The sequence below is a fragment of the Harpia harpyja genome, chromosome 12, assembly GCF_026419915.1.
Source record: "Harpia harpyja isolate bHarHar1 chromosome 12, bHarHar1 primary haplotype, whole genome shotgun sequence".
Lineage (NCBI taxonomy): Eukaryota > Metazoa > Chordata > Aves > Accipitriformes > Accipitridae > Harpia > Harpia harpyja.
Window position 1 is genome coordinate 34,996,609 of NC_068951.1, and position 21,572 is coordinate 35,018,180.

At 42.5% G+C, this 21,572-nt stretch overlaps 2 protein-coding genes across 20 annotated transcripts in view; one reads left to right on the top strand and one right to left on the bottom strand.

Annotated features, from left to right (window-relative positions):
- MCF2L2 (MCF.2 cell line derived transforming sequence-like 2) overlaps window positions 1–21,572 on the top strand; it is a 186,823-nt gene that overhangs the window by 93,570 nt on the left and 71,681 nt on the right. The window lies entirely within an intron of this gene.
- B3GNT5 (UDP-GlcNAc:betaGal beta-1,3-N-acetylglucosaminyltransferase 5) lies at window positions 386–21,415 on the bottom strand. Of its 3 annotated transcripts, none has more exons than XM_052804900.1 (2): window positions 21,372–21,415; window positions 386–4,722 (listed from the first exon to the last, which is right to left on the bottom strand). In XM_052804900.1, the coding sequence occupies exon 2, from the start codon at window positions 4,388–4,390 to the stop codon at window positions 3,254–3,256; it is 1,137 nt and encodes a 378-aa protein (XP_052660860.1). In that variant the 5' UTR covers window positions 4,391–4,722; window positions 21,372–21,415; the 3' UTR covers window positions 386–3,253. The 3 variants fall into 3 exon arrangements, with proteins under 3 accessions (XP_052660860.1, XP_052660859.1, XP_052660858.1); XM_052804899.1 differs by lacking the exon at window positions 21,372–21,415 and adding an exon at window positions 10,073–10,872; XM_052804898.1 differs by lacking the exon at window positions 21,372–21,415 and adding an exon at window positions 8,860–9,454.

Consider the following 21,572-nt stretch of genomic DNA (forward strand, 5'->3'; position numbering starts at 1 on the left):
TCCACAGAAGGTTTGGTTCAAGGTAGAACAGAAAGGAAGCAGGGGAAGGTAGGGGGGAGGGAGAAGCAGTTCCAAGGCCTCTCCTAAGAGGGCAGTCAGAATAGCATTTAAAAGCATGAGAGTTACAAAGAAAGCAACAAGAGATATTTACCTTTGTTGTGTTGTTGTTTTTTTAAAAGAAATAAGTCTGTTTATTCAAAACAAATTTTACAAAACAATTGTCTTTTTGTGGTACAGAGCAAAGTTTAAGAATAAATATTGAATACTTTGTATAAAAATTAGTAATATCAAAGGGAAACTGATGCAAACCAAACAAACAGGTAAAAACAATTTTAGCATTAAATATGCTGTGCAACAATGTCAAACTCTTAATGAGGAGTGACCATTCAGGCTGATACAGTTTTATTTGTAGAAGTAAAACCTGACAGCCCTGCATTGGAGCACCGAGACTATTGTTAAAAAAAAGGTTCCAGATAAAGGTGTACAAATCTTAAGTCAGTGTTTAGAACCAGAAAATAAGAAGTTTCCTAGCATCTCCATTTTTCTGAAAGGAGTGCATTCATGCTTTCCTTTTTATTCAACAAGCAACTTCTTTTCACTGCAGCAAAAGAAAATGCATACTACAAACATCAAGGCCCTTTTAAGCTTAAGAAACAATCCAAACAAAACTCAAACCAGCTGTAAAACAAAGTATTTCAACGGTCAAAAGTGACTTTCAGATAATGGCAAACTACATTTAAACAGTGTTTTAGATGTTAGCTAGGTCATTACCCTATAGAAGTTTAAGCTACTTAAAACTTACTTTACCTTTGCTTGTATGAGTGAAAACAATAAATCCCAACACATAGTTATGCTGGAAAAAATCGTAGTCTTAATAGTACATTTTGATTGCATACTGCATATGAAGACCCTCCTTCCCTACAGTGAACAGGGTGGCTTTTTCTAGTAGTGCAGTTTTGCTGTGCAGCTTGTTGATTTAAATGGCTCACAACAGGTCAGAGATCTGATGAAGCAGCTTTCCTTCAGTACAGAATACTACTTTCTCTATATGTGCATTTATTTCTCTGTAAGTCAACAGGTTATATAGATCTAGGGTTGTCTTGTGTTTTGGTTTTTTTCTTTTAAAAAACACACATCCTCAGTACTGTAATCAATCTGTATAGGCAATAACAAGAACAGGATTTGTTCTTTTGAAAGTATAGCTGTTACATTCTTCAATCATTCTGACACTGGTAAATGATATATTTGTGGGCTCTTTATATACTCAACATTTGGGTCCAGTTAGGATTCTTATTATTTTCCTTCTGGAAAACAATTATAGACAATTATAGACAGTTACATATTTCACTTAATTCCAGTGGCTACCTACCATCCATCTGAAATGGCAGCTTAGAGGACAGTCAGCAAGCTCACTCCTGGATTCTGTCTATGCTAACATATACCATTAGCCATCCAAACCATTAAAGCCTGCAGCGCAGCTCCAAGAGCAGTAGCAATTATTTAAACAAAAGTTTACTACTTACTTGTAGCTTAAAACTGCCAAGTCCTGTATAGCTCTTCTACAGTAAAGTCAAAAGACACAGATCAAGTACCTCACTGCTCCACAGAGCAAGAAACTTCAGACAGAAGAAAAAGGCTAGTCTTAGACAGGAAAAGCAAGTAGTATTGCTCCTGTAATTAGCACATTTCCAACAGATGCTTGATAACTTGTGAGCTTTTGCATTGTTGTTGCTCTACTGATAAGCATGACTCATTCAAGCTTTCAGAAGTAGTTTTCTGACACTGTCCACACTAGAACTTGTTCTATCAGTTCACAAGCAATATCTGACCATACCTTGTGTGGGCTGTGCGTCCACTCCAGGAAGAACTACCGCAGGTTTGGCAACTAGCAACTGGAATAGCTGTCCTGAGAGTCTGTGAAAACACTGTTAGTGAGCTATACAAGAAAAGACTGTAGACATCCTAGAACTTTGGTTCTCTATGATATTTATATGGCACCACAGTACAACTCATAATGGCTGGAGTTTGAGCATCACTTGGTTCTATCCTGATTTACAACACACAGGTATATTGTTCCTCCTGCAGGTGATATTAACATTGAAATATATTTTAAAGATAAAGGGCTTTGTGGACACAAACTACCCTGAAATTTTAAAGACAACCTTGTGCTTAAAACTTAAGGAGAAATATTTCAGTGATTTTCATTTGTTTACTGAGTTTCTGTGGCTCAACATCTCCCTTGCCCTCCACTGTGTAGTCAAACTTTGTGCAGAAAATACCCTCCCTCTTTGTTAGTACAAGCATGAAATTTTGTTTTTTTGAAGTCTTTAACAGCTTCAAATTAGCTATAAGTAACATTCTCAGGGACTTTTGCTTGGTTTTCACCTTTAGAACCATGAATGTTAGAAAGCAGAAGCATTGTTAAAAGAAAACTCATTTAGCTTATTTGCTTATTAAAGATTGGACTGTTTAAATATACCGCTTCAGTTTTCAGGAGGCAGAGAAAGGTTAGCAAAACCATTACATGAGTAATATTTGATTTTTATCCTTTCAAGTTCAGTCCTGATCTAAAGATAGCTCCTTTGTTACTTAACCAAGTCAGAGGGCACTCAAACACTGTTTCTCTATTTCAAAGATTTAGGGAGCTCTGAGAAAAAGATTGTAGCAGGTCTTCACTTCTAACACTGTGTCAATTGTGCAGGTCCAGACTTTCTGTGAAGCACTGAGAAATGGCGAATATTTGTAACAGATTTAAATTGCCTTAAACTACTGCAATAGTCTCAGTCATGAAGTTAGAAGTTCTATTTTCCTCATATTTTGAAAGGTCTACTCCATTTTGATATAGCAGATTTTCTTTTTACCATCACGTGCCTTAGTTCACATTAAGTTTTTTTTAAAAAAAAGCTAAGACTTACTGACAAATTCAAAGTAACAGACATTTTCACCAAGCATTTCAAAGTCTAGAAGTCAAGTCCATTATAGTTCATTTAATCCAGACTTGCATCCCTTGAAGAGTGTAAAAAAAAAAAAAACAGGCTACAATGTAAAAAGTTGCAGTACAGTAGGAAAGCTATTCCAATAAGAGTTTCTGAACAGAATTTGGGACCATCTCTCTCCCCCACCCCCCCACTCCCCCAAAACTATTCACATTTAAGTTTTACATCTTTCCATGTTTACATATATTTTGAATAAACAGCTAAAAAGTTGTTGCTCTGTTTTGGCTCAGTGGATCTTCAACGCAGATATTCAAGTATTACGAAAATGCAGCTGAACAAGGATACGTGTCCTCATAATACAGTTTACAGAGAAGCACAATATTGACTAGTCTGCAGTATATTCCACCCCAAATCCCCGAAGAAAACTTTTTAACTTTGGGATCTGTAGCCTGTTTCCAGAGCTGGTGAAGATCATCTACATGCCCGTGAGATGTCATCATCTTGTTATAAATGCAGGGATGATATGGAGCCTTTCCTTCCCCAGAAAAAAATACATGATATTGTGGTACAATTCCCATTTTATTGGCACAGAGACCCATGAAAACATCATCTATATAAAGACTTGTATTGAGAGTCAATGAAGCCTCATATACTTTAGCTGCTACATCATTTGATATTACATATGCAGCTCCTGCTGTATAGTCAGGATAAGAGGGCCACTGGTACATTTCATATGGAACATAGTATTTGCTACTCTTGTCTCTTACGGGAGGGGATCCACGATGGACACGACCAATCCAGAGATCTTGAACACCCATTTGTGCTAGACTTTGGAGATAAGCAACAAGATTTGGCATATGGATAAATATATCATCATCTGCAGACATAATGAACCTGGCATGAGGACAGTAGGCATTCACCCAGCTAAACTGCAAAAGCAATTTAAGAGTGAGATTGTGAAAAGTATCCAAGAAGTCTTGCTGAATCAAGTCATTGTATTTCTGGTCTTCCAGCTGAAGTTCTCTTTGCAGCTGTGCTTGCTGCAGATGATCTGTTGGTTGTCCTAAAGCAAAAAGAGTTTTAATGTTGGCATTAAGTTGAGAACGAACATACTTCTCATTACCCCAAGTCTGTCTAATTGCATCCCTCCGATGACGGTTTTCAGGAGAAGTCTTCACAAACAACAGGAGAAGGACATCCTGCTGCTGACATTTCTCTCTGTGGTTGATCAAGTACTGGTAGCTTGATACTCTGTCCAAGTTATCCCTGTTGATAGACAGGCTGTCATTCACAAAATGGTAGCTATTTATGAGGTATCTGTACGAATAGGACTTCATATGGCTCACAATGTGATTATCAAACGGTCCCCAAAAAATCATGAGACACAGTATGAAGCAAGTGGCAAATATCTGCAAAAAATGGCATTTTCTGACTCTTCTGGGACTAACAAACATTCTGATGCAGTTTCTATAATCCTTATTCTTGTTCAGGATCGGTGTTTTCACAGTGCCTGTGTTTTAGTTTAAGAGCACAGTGTCACCCCTTCAAGATAAGTGTCCATTGTAAGGCATGTTGTCCGTCATTCAGTATCCTTTCATTCAGCTTTGTTCACAGATTTCACAAGTCATCTTTCTCAAAAAACGTTTTTCTTTGATTGAAAGAATGCACACACTGTTGAAAGATGAGACTTGCAGATGAGCATTTTCCTTTTGGGGCATCTTGAAGTGAACACTATAGTTCTAATTGGATCTTCTCATGTGTTTCTTTCCTTCATGAAGATGAATACCTACCAATTGTAAGGGCAGGGGGAGAGGAGAAAAGTTTTAGTGAGCTGATATTAACACATCTGGGTTTAGGTTTGGTCATGAACATGAGCTGACTACTCAGACACTCCCCATCACCACCCACCTACCCCCCCCCCCCCCAAAACTGGCAGCAAGTTAACAGTTGTCAGTGGCCCAGAGCAAACACGAAGGAGAAGGGGAACTTGACACAGAGGCTTCAGTTCTGACACAAGAAACTCTTTCTTAGACAAGCCCACTGCCGTTAACCAACGGACAACAACATTCTGTTTAAATTCTTTAAGCCAGGAGGGAAGCCACACCCTACAAATGACCGAATTTACAAGTTGCCTTCAGACGGACTATTAAAAACCGAGACCCACGCAGAGACCTGCGACTGCTCCCGCATGTGGGAGCACCGGGCCACCGCAACGACCAGAGCCCCCCCCCCGACAGGCCTCCCCTCCCTCACAGCCACCGCCCGTCCTTCAGCCAGGCTCCCTGCGAGAAGGGGCCGGAGCCGCCTGGGAAGGAGGCAAGCAAGGCAGCCCTCGCTCCAGTCTGGCTGAAGGCAGGTTAGGCAGGGCTGCCCGTGCCTCAGCGCAGCCCCCGCCCCGGCTCCTCAGGGGGCCGCAGCCTCTGCCCTGAGGGAAGGCGCCACCTCCGTGGCTCCCCTTGCCCGTACCGGGCCTTCCTCCCCCACAGCGCTGGTAGGGCCGCAAAGGCCTCATCGCCCAGCACCTTCCCCACCCCGGGCCACGGAGCCCCAGGGGGGCACTGCTCTCCTGCCTCCGCCCCACGGGCAGGCGTGCTGAAGGGAAGCTGCCGTCTGACCTACACAGCCAGCCTGAGGTTGGCTGAAAAGCACCACTACTACAACCGTGCTCCAGCAGCACCCATTACCACACATCCCACCTATCAGCTTAGGACATCTACTTCTTAGACGACGGCGCAGATGGAGATTGTTTGTACCCGAGCTATGGTTAAGAGGCAGTTTATGCAGCAAGCCACACCACACAGGACCACAGACTCTCCAGTTAGGCACCCCTCAGTCACCAATACACCTACCTATTAAGGCCAGACAGCTAACACTGCAGCACTACCATCTCCGCTACCAACTAGGGTTTTAGTGAAGAAAAGAATCCAAAGCACAAAAAGCCATGCAAGCCCAGCCTTCTTGCCCTGCAGTTTGTAAAATTCAGTTCTTGTAGCCAGAGTTGTCTCCCCTACCTAATAAGAACAGCCTGAAGTAGCAGCTATTTGTTCATCCCATAAAAACACGAGAACAGAACGAGCTCTCTGTCAAGCAACAAGTGTAGGACTAGCACCATAAGGAATGGCACCCCACAAGCCAAGCACTTCTTGCACAGAAACACAACCCCTGAAGCAAGAGAACACAAGCTATCACTATTACGTTAGAAGAAACATGCAACACATGTTTTGAGGTTGTTGTACCCATCTAAGGTCTTGCAGCTAGATAGGATGACAAGAAGGCAACAGACTATACAGAGATAAGGAAACTTAGAGCAATTTTGTGGTGTAGTTATCTACCACAGGAAGGGGACTGGCTGCTCAAAATTGAAATGGTGATGGAAACTGTGCATTGGTGCAGTTGAGGCTCGCAGATCGTAGTGCATAACAGAAAAGCTGTATGGGCAGTTTGGTGAATAAAAGTCAGTCAGCTCTTTTTATAGTATCAGTTTAAACCCTTTTTATTTTGGAAACATGAAGTTAAACAATGCACGTCAGAGTTATAAACTCAGCAACTTTACAATAGAACGCTCTTGCAAAGCTTACTCTTGTTTCAGATGAAGCAGAGATGCAGACAAGCTGGAGTGTTACAGAAACCCAGACATTCGATAGCTCCTTTTGGAGGAGTGGGTCCCACTACTTCCTGAGAGTAAGGATAAGTTCTGGTTTTCCCCTCTGACCTAGATGCTTATTTATGCTCTTTTCCAAAAATCTGTACTCTGCATGAAGTTGGCCAGTTAGCACAAATGCTGCAGCATCATCTCTCCCAGTTAAGTTTACAAAGTCTGGAGGAAAAAAAAAAAAAAAGGCTCAGCCTAGGTGGTCAGGTTGCCCACTGCCATCATGATAGCTTAAAAGCAGCTGACTGACTTTTCTGACAGAAAAGGGAGCACAAGGCAATCTATTTAACCACTTGAAACAGTTTACCTTGGTAAGCACAGGAATCCTAGTCACCAAATAAAACTTTTTTAGATTACACTTGGATAAGATGTTTTACCAAGTCTACAATTGCCCACATCATCTGGTAAAAGGGGACAACAGTCAACATCACAAATAAAGTGACAGAGATCACTGAAGACTAGCAGTGAAACTAACCTGCATGACATTTATTGCCACTAGGGAAGAATAGAAGCCCCCCCACCCCCACCCCCCACAAAAAAAAGAAAACCCCCCAAACCACAGAAGTCACGATGGAAACAGCTTTAATTACGGAACAGACAGCAGGGGACAAGATGCACATAGACTAAGTTTTCTGCTCCCTAGCACCCCCCTCCTGGAAGTCAGAGATGCTGGAAAGAAAACCTAAGCTTTTCTTTGAAGAAAAAAAACCAAGCCATAAGATCAACTGACTACAGGCTAGAACAGTCTGGTCTGTCATTTCCTTGATCTAGTTCAGGAGAATTAGATCAGTCTTTAGTAGACAGAAGTTGCTCAGAATCCTCCTCAGAACATACCCCTCAAGTAAAAATTTAAAATGCAATTATTGATGAGCAATACTGATGAAATTTAAGGAGGACTATACCTACACCACCCCTCCCCATCTACCTCCAAAAAAAGCCTGGAGATTTGCACTGAAGGTGCCAATGCACAAGTAGAGTCTCCTTCATTGTCAGAACTTTTTATAGCACCTTTGCAACACCCATCGTTTGGGCTTAGTCATGCTCTCCTTCCCTTAACAGGAGAACAGGTTGAGTCACCACAGGAGCTATTAAAAGCCAACTGATTCTCATAATTCTGAGAAAAGAATAAAACAAAACACACAACACCAATGCATTCTCCCTAGCATAAGGAAACATCATGGAACAGAGATAAAACCATGTTTGACAGTCATTTTTCTGACCATAATTAAGGTGTTTTGCCTCTTGGTGTGCATTTTCTTATTTGTGGCTCAGAAGCTTTTAGATCCACCCTGAGATTGGAGAGAGACTGGGAGAACCAAGCACATACACAGTTCCTGTAGCTGCCTCCCTTTCTGGTAGACTGAGGATTCACAACTGCATGTGGTCTTCCCCATTTGCAAATACTGCAAGCTTTTTTCATCCTGCAGCAATCCTACCTTTCCTAAAGGGGTTTGTTATTTAACCTTTCAGTATTGCGACAAGCATGACTACCATTTGAATGTAGCAACTGTTTACAATTCTGCATTTTGCATTCAGTATACATTCTGGGATGAAAGTGGAGCTAGCATAGTTTGTTATGCAAACTCGATAGTTTGTAGAATGACCACTGTGGAAAAGCAGATCCTCAGAGAGCAACTTAGATGTCCACAGAAGTCAATATTTGAAAAAAGTCAGTATGAAGTTAATTTCAGGATAGAATTAGAACAGTTTTGGAAAGTCCACTGAGGAGAGGCAGACAAGAAAGACCCTAAAGAAACACAGAAACACCTCAGACATGAAACACCAGAGAGAGACCCTCACCGGAAGAGCCATGAAGAGGCAACATTCACACAAAAGACACTCCAACATCGAGATTTTTTTCCCCAACTACCACCACTCTGATAAAAACCTAAACCCAAGAGAGACCAACTAAGACTGCCCACAGAGAACACCCCACAACTCCCAGCTACAAATTTTGTCATGGAGTACAATACACAGGTTGGGCTTCAATTAATCTTTAATAGATTTGATATACCACATCCCTGCATCATGTGTATTTTAGGACAAAGATCATAATGTATAGTTATTTTTCACTCCTTCTGCCTAGGACAGAAGGTAAGTTTAGGTCACAAGCAGCTTTCCCAGGCAATGCAGGATATTCCACAAAACACTATGATAAATAGAACCTTTTTTTTTTTACTATCTGCTTGTAGCAACTGTCCCTTTCACATCAACAGCTCTTGGATAAAGAAAGTTCAGAAGATGTACAAGAAAGAACACCTCAAACATTACCTAGTTTCCAAGAGAAGTCATCTGAAGAGCTGCTGATCTCTATGTCCTCATCTTGTCCTTGGCTGTGCCAAGAGCCACTCAGTTTACAGGTGCAGTTCCATGTGATGGTTGAGCTCAATCAAAAGCTTACTGCTGCCAGCTGGGGACAGCCTTGCACTCGCTTTTCCCCCAACCCTGCCCTCTTGTCCTCACCACATGGACCTTCCACAGATTGCAACAGCACTGGAGCTTATATAGCTGCTCAACAAGCCAAATTCAGCTCCTCCCAACCTCTTCCCCTCAAGAGGCAATCTGCTGAAACCCCAAAGGAAGTATCAGAAGTGGTTAATTCAGGTCAAGCTGTATCTAGAGCCTAACCTAAGTGCACAACAGGACTCAAAGGTTTCCTTTGTAGAATCAGATGTAACACACATTGTTTCTAAAGCTTTCAGTCTTTTCAGTGCTAGGTCTACTACCAGGCTCTGTGTTACTACAGAAAACTTGAAGCCCTAAGACAGGCTTTTGGTCTAAAGACAGGATAGTCCTGTCACATGAGCTGTTCCAGATCATCTTGTTTGATTAGTGGATTGGGATGTCCAGGTTCAAAGGCACATTGCAAGGATGCTCCCTCCTGCTGGAAGACTTCAGATGTCACATGGACCTAAGCTGCAACACCACTAAAGGAATGTGACCAACCACAGAGGTGACAGAAGCAGCCATGCTGCACTTAAAGCTACAGGGACTATGATTAGTACTGCCTGGATTTGAATTCAGACAGATTTGTCAAGCCCAGCATAACAACGCAACAATCCTAAAAAGACTGGGTTGGATTTTCTTGAAGCTTTCAAAATCTGTTTAGAAAGGAGCTGCAGGGTTCAAAGAACACGTTTTGGCATGTTTGAGAGTTTTGTTTAAGCAGAATTTAAAACTTTTTTGCAACATTTGGTTTCTGAGCCATTTAAACAGTTACAATTCCTATGAAATTGAACTCTTCCGTCTCCAGCAGTACTGATTTATGTACTGCTTACACCAAAAGACTGAAGGAAATCTAGTCAAGTTAGCACATCAAATAAGCCATCAAAATACAAAATTACATGTTTATAAAGATTTTCCCTTCCGATTGACTAACTAAAGGTTAAGAAAGTATGTGCCTAAATTAATGGGAGCAAAGCCTGAATGGACATTACTGCTTACAGCTTTAGCTACGAGATTATGTAACCCAGGTTCCTCTTACCATTTTTCTGTTGCTGACACATCTTCACAAGTCATCCTGTCTGTCATCTCTACCAGGGCCTACGTCCTCCTCCTTCACTTCCCAGTATCTGAAGAACTTCTTATACATTAAGAAGTTGCTTTGAAACTAATCTTCAAGTTCCTCATATATGAGCTGTATCACAAAAGAAAACTGAACAGAAACACTGATCAAGTTACACCCCTGACACTTCCAGGATTTCCTGCCATAGTGACATTTTAGGTTGTTTTAGAGTCAAAAAGGTCATTTTAAGGAAAAAAGATACAGTAAGGTACTTAGCTAAGCCTTCCTTCCTACATAGTTTACGAGCACCAAAATGGAAAGAAAGCACATGCACACAGCCTGCAAAGAAAATAATTTCAAGTAATGTGAAAACTTCTACTGTTACACCTTGTTCTGTACAACACAGGTGAGAAATGGAAGTCAATTTGGACAGGTATCCTGTAGGAAAATACGGTCACAATGACAATGGGATTAACAAACAGAAAGTCTAGTGCTGTAAGTATCTATGAAAAGTCTGGAGTCAGGTCACGGATGTTGCATCAATAAGGAACATTAATGCAGGGATGACTGACAGTAGCTTTGAAAATTGTTTCAAGAACATTTAACCCATTTTCTGCAATCTCATATGCAGGCTTTGCCTGCAAGTTTTTTTAGTTTGCCTGCAACTTGCAGTCAGGGTACAGTTTCCTGAGATGGTAGAATCAACATTCTTAGATGCTTTTTGTGCATGTGTTGAGAACTTCTCAGAGTGAACAGACACCTGATTTTCAGAAGTTGCACATCCAACACCTTCCAAAACATGAACTCCTTAAATGATTCTGAAGTTGCTTAGTCAAGAGCAATGCCCTTATTAAAAAAAGTGGGCATTGAAGTACAGCAATTTCTCCAGGAGAGCTTTGTATCAGAAATAACTAACAGCAGCATGTAGAAAAACGAGACATTGAAAGCTGTGACCACTTGCTGCTTCACATTGATGTGTAACACTTGTAAGTGCTGGGGCAATCTCTGAAGTGTTCATTGGCAGAGAAATTCAAAGGATGGCAACACATTAGATGGCAGTGGAGTAAAGCATTTCAACTCCTTCAGGGCTGGAAGCAGAAACAGGTTGTAAATGCTTAACACTGCCAGGAAACAGCCAACTACCAGTGGAGATATAGTTTCTACAGAGGTTTTGCACTTGGTGTAACTACTCGGTGGAAAGGAAGAGAGTGATTTCTTCAGCTTCCCCCAAAATGAGCAGCAAGCTTCCCAGCTGCTACAAGCAAGTCTAAATGGAAGCATCTGCCAGAATGGACAGACTTGCCACCTTAAGTTGCTTTCATCAGGATCAGTTTCCTGAAACAGTTCCTGTGCAGACAGCAGGACCACATCTTTCAAGCACCAGTCTACATTTAGACTGCAATTTTCAGTTGCTTTAACCTGCTATATCCACTGCAAACTCTTCCCCATACAAGCTAGAAGGGAGGACTGCATTTTCCAGAATGAAAGCCTCCAAAATATGAGTCAGTTCAAGGGATTTTGCACAAAACACACAAGCATCACCATGAAATTCTTTGCTTTGTGTGCAGCAGATTGAGTGAAAAGAGCCAGTTCTTTGTACTGACAGTGAAGATAGCATCTGAAGTTTGAGAGTCTAACAGGATTGAGGCCGCATGCCCTCAGTTTCTGAGAAGAGTGACTAAGTTAAGTACTTAACTTCCATGCAGGCAAGTCAGAGCTCTAAGACATAGCTACAAAGGCCGTAATGGTATCTATTGTACAACCCATAGCATCTGTTTTGGCAGATGCCAGTGATGAGCTCTAAGGCTATACTGAACAGCAGTCTGCATTTATGTAAGTTCCCTTTTACAGTGCCAGTATTTAAAGACATGCCAGATTGGTACACATTCCTTTCAACTCTCATGTACTAAGGCAAAAATATGCAGCAAAGGGGCAGAGCACATTAACTGCAGCTGTTAATGTTACCCCATCCAGTGTGGATGACAGAGCTTAAGAATCAAACCCATTTGCACAGCACTAGTCTTTCTGCTTCAGAGTGAGACTTCAGTTAGCTCTTCTTATAGCCTCTAGAAAGCTTCCCCTCCCCCTCCCAGTTTTGTAGATCATTTCTGTTCATATCTGGAAGCTTCTGTACAAGCGGTGTAAAGAATTTGCTACTGACTATGTAGCACTTAACCTCAGAATATTATAAATACACCTTGCCTGCAAAAGTGGGTGAGGACCACAAAAGGCAATAAAAAAAAAGGCTAGCTTGCCACTGCTTTCTATCCCACATTAGTGTATTCACCTCTTTACAAAAGTGTATTTCAGACAACCTTGCAAGAAGGACGTCCCATTACACATGGCAAGCTTTGAGCTGAAGGTTGAAGAAAACTGTTTTCCCCATACCAGAGAAAGCAATTGAAGTATCAAGCAGTTAAGGATCCAGTCCAAAGCTCAACACTGAAGACAAGAGAATGCAAATTCTCTAGTTACACATTAATGCTGAATCTGTTTCATAGCATGTTGAAGAGCTACAACATCACAGCCCCACCTAATCAGTAATTCTTTCTGCTGCCTGTTTTAACTAAGCCCATTCAAATATTTATTTGCAGCTAGATCTAGAGATGTTATTTCCTGCCTATTTTCCCCACAAACCTAAGGTGATTTCCGTTCCAGTCTACAGGCCATACCTGAAGATCAAGCTGAACAACTATGTGAAGCAGGTTTTTTTCCAAGCTAGCTGCCAAACTAAAAGTCATCAAATTTAAGACTGACACAACTAATTGCAAGAAGACTAGTTTAAGCTGCCTTTCTATGGGGCCTCACTTCAAAACTTTTTTTTTGCCTAGTAAAGGCCACATTTAAACAGAAGGCTAACAGTGTTGTACCATGGCCATTTTAAACCATGCTAGACTTTGCTATCCTAGTTCCATGTTTTAAGTTTTCCATTCCACAGTAAATATTCTCTCATCTGTTCTCCAATCTATCCCTCTTCCTCAGACAATACTTTAGCCTATGATCACAATTCAGCATCAAACTCCAGATGGATCTCCCTCTCATATTGCAGCAAGAGTTTACAGTCAAAATTGGGATGTTACATGTGTCACTAGCACATGAGCACTAAGGCAGGAAGACAGACAAATGGGAAGTTCAATTTGTAGATCAGAATGCAGGGGTTTCTTGTGCCAAGGCACTGTGGTTTTTTTTCTTTCAGTTAGACCAATAATGATAAAACATGCTAGAATTAAAAAAAGTCAAGTCAAATACTGGTTAACTGACAGGGTACAGGAACTGGTGGGGGTTTTTTAGTGTTCTATTAGACTAGTGCTTTCCAGATTTAAATTAGCACAGATCAGAGATATGTGAACTCATGAGTCCACATAGCAGAATATCATCCCATCTAGACTTCCCAAATCAGTTCAGCTGCAAAAACCTGCCTCTCTCTTAAGCATGGCTTATTAAGCTTAGCCAAGTATCATGCTGACTTACCATCCAGATACCATTTATACTCTACATACAACCGAGCACGACAGAAGTCCTGGATCACCCCTTTCCGCATCAAATATTTTCTTCCAGTAGTTTCTGTTCCCAAACCTACAAGTAGAGCCCTCTGAGACAATCTGCAGGTTTACTTGTCTACCTGCAAACCACATACACAAGAGTTCAAGGAAGCTGGGCTGCAGAACACTAGTGCTGGTTCCCATCCTAATAGTACCTGGTCAGTAAGAACCAACATCACTTTTGTTAAAAACTCTTCCACTTATATGACCTAAGTCATGTAGTCAGGAACATAGCCTGTTTTTCAGTTTTTTATACACATTGTAGAAATTAAGGAGCAAATCAGGTCCCAATCCTATGCATAGGGATACTAGACAGTACAGACTAATTTTCTCCATTGCTATGGAAGTATGCAGGTCTTCAGTTTCAAGGCCATGCTTTCCCCACCACATATACACACCCAGCAAGCACAAGATCTAATGCTAGACTGAATCCACCATGCAGAGATGTACCTCAAGCAAAGCACATACCTACACACAAAGGTGTCCTAGTAATTTAAGATAGTCCTCTTAAAGCAACTATAGAATCAGCCTCGAAAACAAGCAGCTCTATGGAGAAAAACAATACTTCTATCAATATCTACGAAAGCATCTGCATATATAATTAAATTTAGAAGATGACCTTTCTGAGTGAAAAATCATGAAGAAGAGAACCTCTTTAAGATGACCCCCAATGGCTCATCACCCCCACAAACATAGCAGAGCTGCCTTTGCCACATTACTTCAAAGCCCTCCTCCCGAGATCACCAAGAGCAAATACTGTTTAAGCCACTTCATCTTTCCTTACAGCCACCGATCTACAAGCACATAAGAACAGGTTAGTCATTGCACACTCAGTTCCCTTGGCCCTTAACAGAATCATGCCTTGTTCATTCTCACCCCCTCCTGTTCACTGCTGTGCATAGCTGCCAATAACTCTTAAGCTGAAAGAGAGAAATGTTGTATTCTACTCGAGGCTGAGGGAAGAGAGTTATTAGTGACCCTGTCTGCTTCTTGGATAATCTCATCTAGTGGGTTGTCTTCTTTTATCAATAGGAAATTAATCTATTTGAATCAAGCAAGGAGCCTATCTGACCACATATTTGCTCTTGTTTAACACTTGTAATTCAGTTATTTTCTTAAGAGACTAATTCCCATTTGGGGTAGTTCAGCACTAATTTGCTAAAACTGTTTCAGCACATGCAAATGCAGTGTAAAAGTGAAGTCTACATATACAGTATATATACATTTTCTATAGAAGCATGAAGTACTAGTCATTCAAGATACACCAACAGAAGAACTTATATTTTTAATGAATTTAAAATTAAAGTTACATAAACAGCACCTTGAATTCAATTAAAAGTCACCCTAACTTTAGGCAAATCATTATCTAGAAATAGCAAACGCATCAGACTGTCCTTTTCTTGCAAGTCCTAACTTCCAAACTGCAATTCTGAAAGCATTTGCACAGTCTTCACTGGCATAAGAAAGCCCAAATAGTTTTAAGGTTGAAACTGAAAAAACATGCTAGAAGCATTATATTAAGAGGTACATGTAGTTTGACTAAAGTCAAACTCCTATCAAACAAAACAGATACCACCCAAACCTGTAAGGTTTGTGCTCTCCAATCTCTATCAAAAGATACCACCTCTCAGGGAGCGATTGTCAGTTTGGGGAGAGGGTTAAAGAAAACAGCAAAGAAAGTTTTGCTAAAGCTAAGCATACTGCAAGAGCTGGCTACCAAAAAGGACTAAAGAGGAGAATGTTTTCTGCATTTGCAACAGCTGCTGACAGAAGGCACCACTGTCTTAGTACTTCCACAAGATCTGGATTCATATGGCTAGCTAACCTTTTCCTTTAGTTCAGTAGTGAAATGTTGAGCTAAGGTCTATTTAAATTATTTTATAAGACTGCATAAGTTTCAAGGCTTTAATGTAGTTTTCACATTTTAAATAGTTTTCAAGACAGTAAAATATTTCACATCAAAAGCTTAGTTCTTTGTAAATTTAAAAACAGATTCAATACAGAAGGCTCCTTCATACTTGTTGGGGGTCTCCATGTTTGTTTCGAACAAGCCAGAAAGACACCAACATCTCAGATTTTATCACAAAATGGATCAAGAACCACTTCAGCATATACAAAGGAACTGAAGATTGGCTGGAATAATAGCGGTGCAAGGCTTTGTTTAAGCCTGTCTGCAAACTGGGTGGGATGAATTCCATTAATCCCCTCCTACTTCTGTGGGAACCAAGGAGAATTTGGGCCTTTTATACAGCCTTTTCTGCAACACAACAAGGCCAGGGATTGAACAGGAGACACTCATCTGCTTTTTGTTATGAAATATGGGGAATAGGAATAGCACAGGCTCATGGCAAAAAAGCGAAAAGAATCAACCCCCCCCCCCGAACGTGACAATACAGTAAGCTGTATTAACGCAAGAACAGCATCCTGCTGTTCCTACCTTACCACAGTTGAAGTACCCTCACTGAGAGCTGCTAACAAGTCACTGGCCTTAACAAGAACAGAGGACTAAAATTCCTCAGGCCTAGCTTCAAGACTCAAATCAGATAAGAAAAGTCAAACAGAGGAGCTGCAAAACACTGCCAACATGTTTAAAAAGCAGTGAGTTTTCCTTAAGACTAGTCTTTGTAAATTAAATGAAGGAACTTGTGCATTTGCATGTAACTGGAAGTACTTGTCTCTGCTTAGGAGAAATGGATAGTAGGTCACATGATTTAGTAACATCAAGAGCCAATAAAAATAATATTTTGATTTATATAAAAATACATGTCTGTTGTATATATGTGTGTATGTATACACACACACTTCTATGTAAGACTAATGTAAGGCCAAGAATATAACTGAACTACATACAGCACTAGTATACACACAGCACCAGATTAAGAACTCTTGTGAGGACAGTTTAGTGAAACAGTTAAGTAGAAACTACAAATGGAATTCATTGGGAGACAGACCACAAGACACTAGTCTGTCGACTCTAGAAGGAAGCTACAAAGACGTAAGTTTCTGCTCCCAAGACAGGGATGACTTAAGGCAGAAGGAAAAACAAAGACATCCATTAAAGGAGCCTGATCATTCTAGAAAGCTGAGCTTTGAGGAAAATGCAATAGAAAAATCAGTAGTTGTAATTACCACAGGACTTTACTCGGGTCTTGTGGACAAAGCAGCCAGAACCTCAGAAAAGAATTAGTCGTAAGTATAGTACCTTTGCCACCCCTATTACCCACTATAAGGGTTTCCTACTAAAAATGTAGTGAATAAGTATTTTATTGAGAAGTCAGGAAAGTTACGAGGAAGAGTTGCAAAAGCACTTTGTCTAGCCTTAACAATAACACACATGGATTACACACCCCAGTATACCGTGCAAAGTGAAAGCCTCATCTTCCTTTAGTTAACCAACTTGAGTAAAAGAAAATCCACCCATCCTCAGTCTGTTTCATATTCCATGGAAAAACACAACTGGGGGGGGAGGCTATGGTGATGTATGATGAGTAGCAGTTTAAAGAACAAGAAAAGCTGTAAGTTTCCTGCCCTAAAACAAAAGGCCAGTTTAAGTCAATCAGCACAAGCCTCTTCAGGTCTTAGCAGAAGTGAAACTGGAAGAAACAAAAGTTGCAAGATGCAGCAGAAGAAGTGTGAACAGAAAGTGACTTACTGGGCCAACAGTAAGTTCAATTTGAAGCAACCTTCTCCAGCTCTAAATGCAGAGGACTAGCTAAAATCCCTTCCTTTGCCATATGTCCCAAAGCACCTCCAACAATATGATCTGTGTTGATAAAAGGAGTTCTTTATTTCAAAGTTGCTGCACCTGAAAGGTGACAGTGTACCTTCAGAGCATGGCAGCATTCCTGGGAATTTTGAATAAAAATGCGTGGTCGCTCAAGTTTAAGACTCCAGCAATCTGGAAATGGTACCAGAGAGTCAAGCCTGACCTCGTGAAACTGGTTTGCAGCAAGCAAACTTGCTCTGCACTGCAAGGCAGGAACTCCTACAGTCTGTGGTCTTAGCAATATGTAGATATATGTCCCTCTTCAACAGTCCTTCAAACTAAGTTGCTTTTGTTTACAACATTCCCTTCTTTCAAGGTCATCTGTCTACAGGTTAAGCCGTCTTGGGATCTGTTAGATTTTCTGAGTTATCTGGGCATGTAGCAGCAGCATCTCCAAGCCACAATTCCATCTAAGTTGAAGATCAGACTATGCAGCCACCCAAGCAACACAAACTTTAGGACTGGTACAGGTTCATTCTAAAAAGCTGCAATTCCAAAGCAAAGGGGTTGTTTCATCATCCTGTTTCCATATGTTGCGGTATTTCTCTCATTGACTATAGAATTCAAGTGCCAACTTTCAAAGATCCTTCCATAGCATTCCCCGCCTTGCTGCCAAAGGCAAACACCCTATTCGCAAAACTTTTATAAAAGAGGTGAAACCACCTCTCAAGTGTCCATGACTATTATTTCAGTCTTTGAAGACTCAGGAATGCACAGACCTCAGTTCAGGATCTGGACCACAATTTCCCAACTGTTGCAAAGATTCCAAATACACAATGTCTCCTGTATCAGTGGAAAATCCTGCTGTCACTTATGGCCAACCTGACAGAGGTGGAGCATGCTGCTTTCTACTGGAATTTCAAGATTAATTATTACTGAAGTCTGCTGAATAATCAGATAGCCTCAGTCAAGATATGCATATCCTAGGAAGCCGAGGAAGGTAATTTACTAAACTCTGCAAGCGCCATATGGAAGGAAGAGCTAGTAATGCAATGCTAATCCATCATTTTCTGGTTCCCTCCATGCCCTCTGCCAGTTCTAAGGCCCAGCAGACCTACTACAGTAACAGCAAAACCACAGTAAGTTCTCCCAAGAACAAAAACCTCTCAGTCCTCCTGTACTTTTAGTCAGCGACATCTTCAAGTTAAAGAATTACCTAGACAATTCCTCAGGCATAGACTGATAACCATGGGAGATGAGGCAATGCTTTGTACATCCTAGATGCCATAACACTGTAGGTGCAGAATAACACCAAACACATAAGCCACTGGCATTTCAAACAATAAGCAATGACTTGCAGGGTTTTCCACATGTGTGTCTCTAATCTGGAGGTAAATTACCATTCCTAGCTTCAGTACTCACTACTCCAGTTTGGCCAGATGTCAGAGAGACTGTCCCAACTAGTCCTTCAGACAGCATGAACAACCAGTTTCCTTCTCAATAATTTAGGATCTTAGAGAAAGCAGCAAGTGATACAGTTTTGATTCACTCAACGGAAGAAAACTAGTAAGCAGATACTGCTATTGCATTTCTACACAGACACCCACCCCGACCCCCCACCCCTTACCAGTGAAAAAGCCTGCAGTTTTACTGAGATACTACATTTCTGTATATAACAGATGGTGGGCTTCTATGAAACTAGTTCTGTGCAAAACAACCAGTAACTCCCATAATACCAGAGCAACACCCAGCTCTATGTGACAGTACAGTCTTCTGGAATACTGCTAGAATATTCCACGGCTGTTGTTACCAACAGTGATTTAATGTCTCCTACCCTGCTCAACAAGGGAGAACAGAAAAAAAAAAAGCTGGCATTTATCCTCTCTTCAATTACAACTATTTCCCCTTTTAAAAAATAATCTATCCCTTTGCTAACCCCATCCTTTTCCCTTTCCAACTGCTAGTAGAAATGCAAGAATTGGGGAGAAGTGAGAACAAGACAGCATCATACAAACTAGATTTCAACACTTGCACTAGTAGTTTCAACAATACTGCTAAGAGATCCTCAGGCATAAATCTCGGCAGTCCCTAGACGAGGATGCTGCAGCACAAGCAAGCAGCACGTACTCCACTGCTCTGCGTAGCCAGCATAGAATTATAGGCTTTTTATCATTGCCTTACACTGGAGTAAAGCCAGCCTCCCGTCTCTAGGCACTCCAAGATCCATCTCGGAAGCAGTTAACAAAGCTACTTCTCCTAAAAAGCTGAGGTGTTTCCTATGCTCCCTGCCAGTGAGGGTGAGCCAATGCGACTCACCCCTTTCCTCGGGCCCCCGCCGTCCCGTTCTCCAGCCGGAGCTCCGGGCAGCCGCCCCCGCCGCCCGGCCGAGCCCGGGGCTCTGCCCCGCGCCCCCCACACCCGCCTCCCGGCCCGGCACCAAGAGCACCCCAAGCTCTCCCCAAAACCTTTGAAACCCGGGAGGCTCGAAAATACTCCAAGCTCGCACGGGTGTGGGCTGGAGGCCCCCCACCGCCGCCTGTTGTTACAGCCGCCGCGCCTCACCCGGCGGCCGCTCAGCGGCCGCCCGGCACCCCCGCGAATCCCGAAATTAGCGCAAATCGATCGTTAGCTTTCACACCACCCCGCCTTCCCCCATCCCCGTCCCCCGGGGCATCCGCGGAGCCCAGGGAGCAGCACGGGAAGGGGAAGGGGGGGAAGGGGCAGAGATGGAGGGGGAGAGAGAGGAGCTTTCGGCCATGCGGCTGCGGGCGCCCCTTCGGGGAAACAAAAGAGGGAACCGGCCCGGCCCTTCCCCTCGCACACCTCCCGGCCGCCGCCCCCAGCCGACGGTTTGAAAGTCCTCAGCCGGGCCAAGAGAACAGAACAAAACAAAACAAAGAAGAGAGGCTTTTTTTTAAGCTTTGCTTAGCGCAAACGCGCTTTTGGAAAGCATTCAGTGTCTCCCCCTTCCGCCTAATGCGTCCTCTCAAGCCGTTTTTTCCTACGGAGTCCCCCAAACTAGTTCTGGGGAGGGCTGCTCCCGCCGAGCGGCAGGGCGGCCGGCAGCCTCCGTGCCTGCTTCCAGCGGGGAGAGGAACTCCCGGCACGAATTAGGGCGCTAATGAGGCCAGGGCGGGAGGGTTGCCCCAACGCTTTCGGGGGTGCGTCCCCGTGTTGCAACCCAGGGCTGAGCGGAGAAACTCCAAGCCGGATTTGCGAGTTTGTTGGGTGGGAACAGTTGAGGAAAAACAACAAGACAAAAAAAACACAATACGCTTTTCCTGTAGAAAAAAAAAAAAATTTTTTTGCGGGGAGGAATAGGAACCCGGGAGGCGCTGGCAGAACAAGAGGCGGGAGGAAACAGCACTGCTTTGAATGAGTTATTTCATCGCAGTGCTCGAGTGGCTGCAAGTTTTCCCTTCACGGCTCAGGGGATGAGAAAGACACTGAGAGAGCCACAAAAAATTTCTAAGGTCTTTCTGCCTTTTTTTTTTTTAAGAATATAATCAACTGCCAGACAACGATCAGAGATTTGGGGGGAAATGTGCTAGAAGGCTACACAAAACAGACGCTAAAACCGCACTGAAGTTTGGGTCTCGTTTATTACAGTAATTTGAGATCTCAAACCCCGACAAAACCCTTCTTTAAGTCAGGAGCAAGGCAATCGCGTACGGAGTTAATGGATGCGGTCTGTAGCAGAAACCTTTGAAACAAAGCAGTTGGAAAACTTGTTTGCCCAAAGCACGGAACCGCAATTCCAGAAACGCGGAAAAGTGAGACACCCTCCTCCCCTGAATAGGCCAGCTCTTAGAATCCCTGAAGGCAGACAGAGACGAGAAAAAAAAAAAAAAGCATCTCTGCAAACAGAACACCTTCGCTAATTTAATTACCCAGCTACTCGCTTTACACATAAATGAGGAACGAACAACCCGGCCGCTCTTCGCGAGCGAACAAACTTAGAAAGCGGGGGGTGGGGTGGGGGTGGGGGAAAGGGAGGGGACGACACCCAGCACGGATTCTCGTAGCTCACCAACACAACCGGAGAGCAAGCCTCCCTTCTCCTCCGCTTGCTTGCTGGCTGGCTGGCTTGCTTGCTTGCTTCCTTCCTTGCTTGCTTGCTTGCTTGCTTGCTTGCTTGGGGAAGAGGACTGGCCCCGGCGCGGCCGCCCTCCCAGCCCGCGCTCGGAGCCGCCTCATTGACTCGCTGCCCCATATGTGATGCCTGAGCCGG

Bases quoted from the DNA above. Each gene is read 5' to 3' on its own strand.
- B3GNT5 (XM_052804900.1), bottom strand. From the start codon at position 4,390: ATGTTTGTTAGTCCCAGAAGAGTCAGAAAATGCCATTTTTTGCAGATA.